Raw genomic sequence first — 12,570 nt, forward strand, 5'->3', positions numbered from 1 at the left:
GGAGCAGGGGGATGGGGAGCGGGGGCGGGGCGGTGGGGGATTCAGGGGGTGGGGAGCAGAGAGAGGGGTGGAGGGGGAGCAGGGTGGAGGGGGGTGGAGGGGGTGGAGGGGGTGGGGAGCAGGAGGCAAGGAGCAGGGTGGAAGGGGCGGGGAGCAGGGGATTGGGGAGCAGAAGGCAGGGAGCAGGTTGGAGGGGGTGGGGAGCACGGTGGAGGGGGCAGGGAGTGGGGAGCACGGGGTGGGGATTAGGGTATTTTCACATCTTATGCCCTTTGTCCCCTCTGACCTTCTATCTCTCCCTTCACACCACAAGCTAACACTTGTCCCACTGCTTTGATTTCACTGTTTGAAGAAGTGGGGACTCAGCCAATGGAGGAAGAGGAGCCCAGCCTTCCAGCTTCGCACATGGAGGCCATTCTGTCCATCGAGGAGTGAGTGGTCGGCTCCATCACCACAGAGGCTCCCACCATCAGGGAGCCTCTCCTGAAACCTCAGACAGCTGCCATCCTGGCTCTGGGGGCTCGTGGTCAGAGGCTTCCAGTGTCACCTCACTCCTGTACTCTGCTCTCGCTCAGATCCACAAGAGAGCTCAGGCTCGGTCCCAGGAGAGTGGCCTTGGCTCCATGGGAGAGGCTCCTGCTCTCCTCTCTCAGGATCACAGCATTCCTGCTCCCTCACCACCCACTCCACCAGTCCCCTTGTTAGTGCCACACAGCCAGTTGGGCCAGACTGCCCCGGCCCCGTCCCAGACTGCCCCGGCCCCGTCCCAGACTGCCCCGGCCCCGGCCCCGGCCCCGGACTGCCCCGGCCCCGGACTGCCCCGGCCCCGGCCCCGGACTGCCCCGGCCCCGGCCCCAGACTGCCTCGGCCCCGGCCCAGACTGCCCCGGTCCAGGCTGAGAGGCTGTGGTCTCCAGCTGGGCCCTCTAATCACAGAGCTGCTCGAGGTCCCCCCACGGCCATCTGAAGTGTCCTCAGTGGAAACTCAGCAGTGTCCAACTCCAGAGCTGTAGCCCTCGGGGAAACCCCAGGATAGGTCGCACAGGGGGCTGGCTCATGGGTGATTAATAATTATTTCTGCTCATTGTTAGATAGAGATGTCAGGAATCGGATGGTGGGAGTAAGGACAGTGGTGCTGAGGATTGCAGGACTGTCGGTGTATTGGGGATGGGTGGGATTGTTCAGGTGAAGCACTCTTGGATAAGGTGCTCTCTGAGCTCTGGCAGCTGGGGGCACTGGTGAGCGATGTCTCTCCTGCTCCTCTTGATGCCCAGGTGGTGTAAGCCGCTGGTCCCTCATGATGGTGAAGTTATGGACCATGTAGCAGACGACCACAGATCTGGATACCCTCTCAGGACTGCACTGCAAAGCTCCTCCAGAACGGTCCAGGCAGCAGGAGCGTTGCTTGATCACACCGACTGTCTGCTCGATGATGTCTCTGGAGGCAGCATGGCTCTCTGTGTAGGCCACCTCTGCATCTGTGCCCGGGTTCCTGATAGGAGTCATGAGCCATATCAGGAGGGGATATCCCTTGTGCCCAATACTCAGCCTGTAACTCCCCGACCTGGCTGGAATAAAGGCAACACAGAGGACTGGTGCAGGATGAATGAATCATGACTGCTGCCAGGTTACGGGGCACAGAGCTGCATAATGTGCTGTCTGTGGTCACAAACCAGCTGTACGTTGAGGGAGTGGAATCCCTTTCAATTGATAAAAAGGCCAGGCTAATTATGGGGACCACACAAGGCAATGTGGGTGCTGTCTGTGGCACCTTGCCCCCTGGGGAAGCCTGCAATGTTCCACAGCCCAGTGCTCTCTCGTCCTGCTTCGCTCTGTCCATGAGGAAGGAGATGTCGGTGTTCCTCCTGGTGTAGAAACCTCAGTGACCTCTCTGATACAGCACTGGTCTGCAAACTGGGAGATGTCTCTCGTGTCACCTGCTGTAACCTGGAAGGAGTCCGTGGTATAAAAGTTAAGGGCCACGGTGACCTTGACAGACACAGGCAGGGCTGTCCATGTCCTGGTTCGAGGCTCGAGTTGTGACTGCAGCAGGTGATATAGCTCACTGACAGTCTCCTCGGTGAAACGAAGGTGCCTGAGACATTGTTCCTCAGTGAGGTTCATTTAGAAGAAGTGCTCCCTGGAGACCCTCTGTGGGTACGGCCTCCTGCGCAGTGCCCCCCTCCTCCCTCATCTCCCAGCTGCTCCCGCTCTCTCCTGTCTTCATTGCTGCTCCCCCTCATCCTCCAGCCCCAAAGGCAGACCGATCAGACCACCCATAACTGTACTGAAACTGTTTATAAGGCAAACCCAAAACAATGCAACACCAGCAAAATCTCCACAGCAGCAAATTGAACTTTCCAGAGTCAGAAAACGTCCCGAGGTTAACCAGCAGCCCGAAATGACAAACCAGCAACTAATCTGGAAGTAGCACATGGCCCTTTAAATGGCGCTGATGAAGGGTCCTTACTGCTTGTTAGCGCCACGAGTTATTGGACGAGGTAATCAGGTGGAGAGTCAGGCACTGGAGAAGACCAAAATTGGAAAAGGGTCCTCCAAAAAGCGCAGGACCCCATTCTGATTCGGATTTGATTGATTGAAATAGTTCCGACCTGCACCCTGGACACCGACAGAGAAACTCAATCCAACATGGCTGACGGCGCACTTTCGATATAATGAGCACGCACTTCCTGCTCGCCATTTTGGAGGCTTGTGCGCCCATTTAACTCTGGGAGAAATGAAAACCCGCATCGAGTTTCCAGGCCAGTGTGCTACTAATGCCACTTGATACTTTGGCCGATTCTTTCCATCCAGTGTTGGGGACAGTCTGCAGACAGAATGCCAGCGTGTCATTGGACAAACAGCCGCAGTGTGTCATCTGACAATCTGCGCCAAATGGAGTTAATGAGGTACATTCAGTATGAGTGGTTCCACTGCGGATAGGCACAGAAACAGCTCTTAGCACTGCCTACCTGTACACCAGAAAACACCAGTTATACACGACAGGCAGGGCGATGATACCGAGCCAGCGGTAATAAACATCGTCCGCTGGGTCCATCACAAACACCCACCTCTTCTTCCTGCAAAATGAAAAACAACCCACAATCAAACCTGTGTGAAGGGCAGGGAGATGGGAAGCACCATCCATGTATTCTCAGTCTCATGCACACACACTGTCCATGTATTCTCAGTCTCATGCACACACACTGTCCATGTATGCTCAGTCTCATGCACACACACTGTCCATGTATTCTCATTCACAGGTATATAAACACACACACTGTCCATGTATTCTCATTCACAGGTATATAAACACACACACTGTCCATGTATTCTCATTCACAGGGATATGAACACACACACTGTCCATGTATTCTCATTCACAGGTATATAAACACACACACTGTCCATGTATTCTCAATCACAGGTATATAAACACACACGCTGTCCATGTATTCTCATTCACAGGTATATAAGCACACACACTGTCCATGTATTCTCATTCTCAGATAGATAAACACACACACTGTCCATGTATTCTCAATCACAGGTGTATAAACACACACACTGTCCATGTATTCTCAATAATAGATATATAAACACACACACTGTCCATGTATTCTCAATCACAGGTGTATAAACACACACACTGTCCATGTATTCTCAATAATAGATATATAAACACACACACTGTCCATGTATTCTCATTCTCAGATAGATAAACACACACACTGTCCATGTATTCTCAATAATAGATATATAAACACACACACTGTCCATGTATTCTCAATCACAGGTGTATAAACACACACACTGTCCATGTATTCTCAATAATAGATATATAAACACACACACTGTCCATGTATTCTCAATCACAGGTATATAAACACACACACTGTCCATGTATTCTCATTCACAGGTATATAAACACACACACTGTCCATGTATTCTCAATCACAGGTATATAAACACACACACTGTCCATGTATTCTCATTCACAGGTATATAAACACACACACTGTCCATGTATTCTCAATCACAGGTATATAAACACACACACTGTCCATGTATTCTCATTCACAGGTATATAAACACACACACTGTCCATGTATTCTCATTCACAGGTATATAAACACACACACTGTCCATGTATTCTCATTCACAGGTATATAAACACACACACTATCCATGTATTCTTATTCACAGGTATATAAACACACACACTGTCCATGTTTTCTCAATCACAGGTATATAAACACACACACACTGTCCATGTATTCTCAATCACAGGTATATAAACACACACACTGTCCATTTATTCTCAATCACAGGTATATGAACACACACACTATCCATGTATTCTCATTCACAGGTATATAAACACACACTGTCCATGTATTCTCAATCACAGGTATATAAACACACACACTGTGCATGTATTCTCATTCACAGATGTATGAACACAAACACTGTCCATGTATTCTCATTCACAGATAGATAAACACACACACTGTCCATGTATTCTCATTCTCTGATTGATAAACACACACAATGTCCATGTATTCTCAATCACAGGTATATAAACACACACACTGTCCATGTATTCTCATTCACAGGTATATAAACACACACACTGTCCATGTATTCTCAATCACAGGTATATAAACACACACACTGTCCATGAATTCTCAATCACAGGTATATAAACACGCACACTGTCCATGTATTCTCATTCACAGGTATATAAACACACACACTGGCCATGTATTCTCATTCACAGGTATATAAACACACACACTGTCCATGTATTCTCAATCACAGGTATATAAACACACACACTGTCCATGTATTCTCAATAATAGATATATAAACACACACACTGTCCATGTATTCTCAATCACAGGTATATAAACACGCACACTGTCCATGTATTCTCATTCACAGGTATATAAACACACACACTGTCCATGAATTCTCAATCAAAGGTATATAAACACACACACTGTCCATGTATTCTCATTCACAGGTATATAAACACGCACACTGTCCATGTATTCTCATTCACAGGTATATAAACACACACACTGTCCATGTATTCTCAATCACAGGTATATAAACACACACACTGTCCATGTATTCTCAATAATAGATATATAAACACACACACTGTCCATGTATTCTCAATCACAGGAAGAAAACACACACACACTGTCCATGTATTCTCAATCACAGGTATATAAACACACACACTGTCCATGTATTCTCAATCACAGGTATATAAACACACACACTGTCCATGTATTCTCAATCACAGGTTTATAAACACACACACTGTCCATGTATTCTAAATCACAGGTATATAAACACACACACTGTCCATGTATTCTAAATCACAGGTATATAAACACACACACTGTCCATGTATTCTCAATCACAGGTATATAAACACACACACTGTCCATGTATTCTCAATCACAGGTTTATAAACACACACACTGTCCATGTATTCTAAATCACAGGTATATAAACACACACACTGTCCATGTATTCTAAATCACAGGTATATAAACACACACACTGTCCATGTATGCTCACTCACAGTTATATAAACACACACACTGTCCATGTATTCTCAATCACAGATAGATAAACACACACACTGTCCATGTATTCTCAATCACAGGTATATAAACACACACACTGTCCATGTATTCTCATTCACAGGTACATAAACACACACACTGTGCATGTATTCTCATTCACAGGTATATAAACACACACACGTTCCATGTATTCTCAATCACAGGTATATAAACACACACACTGTCCATGTATTCTCAATAATAGATATATAAACACACACACTGTCCATGTATTCTCAATCACAGGAAGAAAACACACACACACTGTCCATGTATTCTCAATCACAGGTATATAAACACACACACTGTCCATGTATTCTCATTCACAGGTATATAAACACACACACTGTCCATGAATTCTCAATCACAGATAGATAAACACACACACTGTCCATGTATTCTAAATCACAGGTATATAAACACACACACTGTCCATGTATGCTCACTCACAGTTATATAAACACACACACTGTCCATGTATTCTCAATCACAGATAGATAAACACACACACTGTCCATGTATTCTCATTCACAGGTATATAAACACACACACTGTCCATGTATTCTCATTCACAGGTATATAAACACACACACTGTCCATGTATTCTCATTCACAGGTATATAAACACACACACTGTCCATGTATTCTCAATCACAGGTATATAAACACACACACTGTCCATGTATTCTCATTCACAGGTATATAAACACACACAATGTCCATTTATTCTCAATCACAGGTATATAAACACACACACTGTCCATGTATTCTCATTCACAGGTACATAAACACACACACTGTGCATGTATTCTCATTCACAGATGTATGAACACAAACACTGTCCATGTATTTGCATTCTCAGACACATTATGGAATCATAGAAAGGTTACAGCACGGATGGAGGCCATTCGGCCCATCGAGTCCGTGCCACCTCTCTGCAATAGCAATCCAGCTGGTCCCACTCCCCCGCCCTATCCATGTTATCCTGCAATTTTTTTCCCTTCAAGTACTTATCCAGTTCCCTGTTGAAGGCCATGATTGGATCTGCCTCCACCACCCTCTCGGGCAGTTCATTCCAGATCCTAACCACTCGCTGTGTAAAAATGTTTTTCCTTATGTCACCTTTGGTTCCTTTGCCTTAAATCTATGTCCTCTGGTTCTTGACCCTTCCACCAATGGGAACAGTTTCTCTCTATCTCCTCTGCCTAGACCCTTCATGATTTTGAATACCTCGATCAAATCTCCTCGCAACCGTCTCTGCTCTGAGGAGAACAACCCCAGCTTCTCCAGTCTATCCACGTAATTAAATCCCTCATCCCTGGAATCATTCGAGTAAATCTTTTCTGCACCCTCTCTAAGGCCTTCACATCTTTCCGAAAGTGCAGTGCCCAGAACTGAACACAATACTCCAGTTGTGGCCGAACCAGTGTTTTATAAAGGTTCATCATGACTTCCGTACATTTTTACTCTATGCCTCTATTTCTAAAGCCCAGGATCCCATATGCTTTTTTAAATGCTTTCTCAATCTGCCACCTTCAACAATTTGTGCACATATACCCCCAGATCTCTCTGTTCCTGCACCTCTTTTAGAATTGTGCCCTCTCGTTGATATTGCCTCTCCTCGTTCTTTCTACCGAAATGTATCACTTCGCATTTTTCTGCGTTAAATTTCATCTGCCACCTGTCTGCCCATTCCACCAGCCTGTCTATATCCTCTTGAAGTCTATCACTATCCTCCTCACTGTTTACTGCACTTCCAAGTTTTGTGTCATCTGCAAATTTTGAAATTGTGCCCTGTACACCCAAGTCCAAGTCATTAATATATATCAAGAAAAGCAGTGGTCCCAGTACCGACCCCTGGGGAACACCACTGTACACCTCCCTCCAGTCTGAAAAACAACCGTTCACCACTACTCTCTGTTTCCTGTTACTTAGCCAATTTCATATCCATGCTGTTACTGCCCCCTTTTATTCCATGGGCTTCAACTTTGATGACAAGCCTATTATGCAGCACTTTATCAAGTGTCTTTTGAAAGTCCAGATACACCACATCAACCGCATTGCCCTCATCGACCCTCTCTGTTCCATCATCAAGAACTCACTAACCATGTATTCTCATTCACAGATGCATATACACACACATTTTCCATGTATTCTCAATCACAGGCATTTAAAGACACACACTGTCCATGTATTCTCAATCACAGGTATATAAACACACACACTGTCCATGTATTCTCATTCACAGACAGATAAACACACACACTATCCATGTATTCTCAATCACAGGCATTTAAAGACACACACTGTCCATGTATTCTCAATCACATGTATATAAACACACACACTGTCCATGTATTCTCAATCACAGGTATATAAACACACACACTGTCCATGTATTCTCATTCACAGATAGATAAACACACACACTGTCCATGTATTCTCAATCACAGGTATATAAACACACACACTGTCCATGTATTCTCATTCACAGATAGATAAACACACACACTGTCCATGTATTCTCAATCACAGGTATATAATCACACACACTGTCCATGTATTCTCATTCACAGGTTTATAAACACACACACTGTCCATGTATTCTCAATCACAGGTATGTAAACACACACACTGTCCATGTATTCTGACCCACTGATATATAAACACACATTTCATGTATTCTCAATCACAGTTATATAAACACACACACTGTCCATGTATTCTCATGCACAGGTATATAAACACACACACTGTCCATGTATTCTCATTCACAGGTATATAAACACACACACTGTCCATGTATTCTCAATCACAGGTATATAAACACACACACTGTCCATGTATTCTCAATCACAGGTATATAAACACACACACTGTCCATGTATTCTCATTCACAGGTATATAAACACACACACTGTCCATGTATTCTCAATCACAGGTATATAAACACGCACACTGTCCATGTATTCTCATTCACAGGTATATAAACACACACACTGTCCATGTATTCTCAATCACAGGTATATAAACACACACACTGTCCATGTATTCTCAATCACAGGTATATAAACACACACACTGTCCATGTATTCTCAATCGCAGGTATATAAACACGCACACTGTCCATGTATTCTCATTCACAGGTTTATAAACACACACACTGTCCATGTATTCTCAATCACAGGTATGTAAACACACACACTGTCCATGTATTCTGACCCACTGATATATAAACACACATTTCATGTATTCTCAATCACAGTTATATAAACACACACACTGTCCATGTATTCTCATTCACAGGTATATAAACACACACACTGTCCATGTATTCTCATTCACAGGTATATAAACACACACACTGTCCATGTATTCTCATTCACAGGTATATAAACACACACACTGTCCATGTATTCTCAATCACAGGTATATAAACACACACACTGTCCATGTATTCTCATTCACAGGTATATAAACACACACACTGTCCATGTATTCTCAATCACAGGTATATAAACACACACACTGTCCATGTATTCTCAATCACAGGTATATAAACACACACACTGTCCATGTATTCTCAATCACATGTATATAAACACACACACTGTCCATGTATTCTCAATCACAGGTATATAAACACACACACTGTCCATGTATTCTCAATCACAGGTATATAAACACGCACACTGTCCATGTATTCTCATTCACAGGTATATAAACACACACTGTCCATGTATTCTCAATCACATGTATATAAACACACACACTGTCCACGTATTCTCAATCACAGGTATATAAACACACACACTGTCCATGTATTCTCATTCACAGGTATATAAACACGCACACTGTCCATGTATTCTCATTCACAGGTTTATAAACACACACACTGTCCATGTATTCTCAATCACAGGTATGTAAACACACACACTGTCCATGTATTCTGACCCACTGATATATAAACACACATTTCATGTATTCTCAATCACAGTTATATAAACACACACACTGTCCATGTATTCTCATTCACAGGTATATAAACACACACACTGTCCATGTATTCTCATTCACAGGTATATAAACACACACACTGTCCATGTATTCTCATTCACAGGTATATAAACACACACACTGTCCATGTATTCTCAATCACAGGTATATAAACACACACACTGTCCATGTATTCTCATTCACAGGTATATAAACACACACACTGTCCATGTATTCTCAATCACAGGTATATAAACACACACACTGTCCATGTATTCTCAATCACAGGTATATAAACACACACACTGTCCATGTATTCTCAATAATAGATATATAAACACACACACTGTCCATGTATTCTCAATCACAGGTATATAAACACACACACTGTCCATGTATTCTCAATAATAGATATATAAACACACACACTGTCCATGTATTCTCAATAATAGATATATAAACACACACACTGTCCATGTATTCTCAATAATAGATATATAAACACACACACTGTCCATGTATTCTCAATAATAGATATATAAACACACACACTGTCCATGTATTCTCAATAATAGATATATAAACACACACACTGTCCATGTATTCTCAATAATAGATATATAAACACACACTCTTGATATATTGGTAGAAGGATTAGAGGGGAACTGAGGAGAAATGTTTTCACCCAGAGGGTGGTGGGGGTCTGGAACTCACTGCCTGAGAGGGTGGTAGAGGCAGAAACCCTCAACTCATTTAACAAGTACTCGGATGTGCACCTGAAGTGTTGTAACCTACAGGGCTACGGACCAAGTTCTGGAAAGTGGGATTCAGCTGGATGGCTCTTTTTCAGCTGGCATGGACACGATGGGCCGAATGGCCTCCTTCTGTGCTGTGACTTTTTATGATTCTCATTCTCAGATATATAAATATGCTCACTGTACATATATTCTCAACAACAAATATATAAACACACACAGTGTCCATTTGTTGCTCCTTTCCTCTGGAGCCACCGAGCTACCGGTCTCACTGCAGCGTACAGTGTCTGAAACTCTTCAACCTTCTCTCGACGTGTCCCTGTCACACCCACTCAGTCCAACACCTGGTCAATGAAAGAGGCCCAGAAACACTGTCACCTGACTCAACCTGAGCTGTCAATTGAAGTACATTAAATAACATTCAAAATCGGCATTCACGAGCAAGACTTACTTTTTCTTTCGTGTTTCCCCATCACCCTGGGCTGTGCTGCAGCTCACTCTGCTTGTCACAGTCCTCAGCTCCGGGCCTCGGAATCTCTCCAGGAATGAGTCAGGCCTTCGGTCCGGCTCCCGGAGGCTTTTGTGGGCCCAGTCCCTCAGTATGACAACAAGGCGAACGATCCTGGGAGTAACCGCACAGAGAGTGAGGGTTAGAGAGAGATTAACACGGGGGGAGTGAGGGTTAGAGAGAGATTAACACAGGGGGAGTGAGAGTTAGAGAGAGATTAACACAGGGGGAGTGAGGGTTAGAGAGAGATTAACACAGGGGGAGTGAGGGTTAGAGAGAGATTAACACAGGGGGAGTGAGGGTTAGAGAGAGATTAACACAGGGGGAGTGAGGGTTAGAGAGAGATTAACACAGGGGGAGTGAGGGTTAGAGAGAGATTAAGACAGGGGGAGTGAGGGTTAGAGAGAGATTAAGACAGGGGGAGAGAGGGTTAGAGAGAGATTAACACAGGGGGAGTGAGGGTTAGAGAGAGATTAACACAGGGGGAGTGAGGGTTAGAGAGAGATTAAGACAGGGGGAGAGAGGGTTAGAGAGAGATTAACACAGGGGGAGAGAGGGTTCGAGAGAGATTAACACAGGGAGAGAGAGGGTAAGAGAGAGATTAACACAGGGGGAGAGAGGGTTAGAGAGAGATTAACACAGGGGGAGAGAGGGTTAGAGAGAGATTAATACCGGGGGAGAGAGGGTTAGAGAGAGATTAACACAGGGGGAGTGAGGGTTAGAGAGAGATTAACACAGGGGGAGTGAGGGTTAGAGAGAGATTAACACAGGGGGAGTGAGGGTTAGAGAGAGATTAAGACAGGGGGAGAGAGGGTTAGAGAGAGATTAACACAGGGGGAGAGAGGGTTAGAGAGAGATTAACACAGGGGGAGAGAGGGTTCGAGAGAGATTAACACAGGAGAGAGAGGGTTAGAGAGTGATTCACACAGGGGGAGTGAGGGTTAGAGAGAGATTAACACAGGGGGAGAGAGGGTAAGAGAGAGATTAACACAGGGGGAGAGAGGGTTAGAGAGAGATTAACACAGGGGGAGAGAGGGTTAGAGAGAGATTAACACAGGGGAGAGAGGGTTAGAGAGAGATTAACACAGGGGGAGAGAGGGTTAGAGAGAGATTAACACAGGGGGAGAGAGGGTTAGAGAGAGATTAACACGGGGGGAGAGAGGGTTAGAGAGAGATTAATACCGGGGGAGAGAGGATTAGAGAGAGATTAACACGGGGGAGAGAGGGTTAGAGAGAGATTAACTCAGGGGGAGAGTGGGTTAGGAGAGATTAACACAGGAGAGAGAGGGTTAGAGAGAGATTAATACAGGGGGAGAGAGGGTTAGAGAGAGATTAACACAGGGGGAGAGAGGGTTAGAGAGAGATTAACACAGGGGGAGAGAGGGTTAGAGAGAGATTAACACGGGGGGAGAGAGGGTTAGAGAGAGATTAATACCGGGGGAGAGAGGATTAGAGAGAGATTAACACGGGGGAGAGAGGGTTAGAGAGAGATTAACTCAGGGGGAGAGTGGGTTAGGAGAGATTAACACAGGAGAGAGAGGGTTAGAGAGAGATTAATACAGGGGGAGAGAGGGTTAGAGAGAGATTAACACAGTGGGAGAGAGGGTTAGAGAGAGATTAACACAGGGAGAGAGAGGGTTAGAGAGAGATTAACACAGGGGGAGAAAGGT

General features: G+C 44.6%; 1 protein-coding gene across 1 annotated transcript in view; it reads right to left on the reverse strand.

Annotated features, from left to right (window-relative positions):
- The window catches only part of cnga2a (cyclic nucleotide gated channel subunit alpha 2a), a 111,087-nt gene that overhangs the window by 74,160 nt on the left and 24,357 nt on the right, over nucleotides 1-12,570 (reverse strand). The window contains exons 3-4 of the mRNA XM_067977571.1: nucleotides 10,844-11,014; nucleotides 2,972-3,079 (exon numbers count right to left, since the gene is read on the reverse strand). Of these exons, the coding sequence (XP_067833672.1) occupies nucleotides 2,972-3,079; nucleotides 10,844-11,014 (279 nt within the window). The remainder of the gene's footprint in view (nucleotides 1-2,971; nucleotides 3,080-10,843; nucleotides 11,015-12,570) is intronic.

The sequence above is a fragment of the Heptranchias perlo genome, unplaced genomic scaffold (assembly GCF_035084215.1).
Source record: "Heptranchias perlo isolate sHepPer1 unplaced genomic scaffold, sHepPer1.hap1 HAP1_SCAFFOLD_161, whole genome shotgun sequence".
Lineage (NCBI taxonomy): Eukaryota > Metazoa > Chordata > Chondrichthyes > Hexanchiformes > Hexanchidae > Heptranchias > Heptranchias perlo.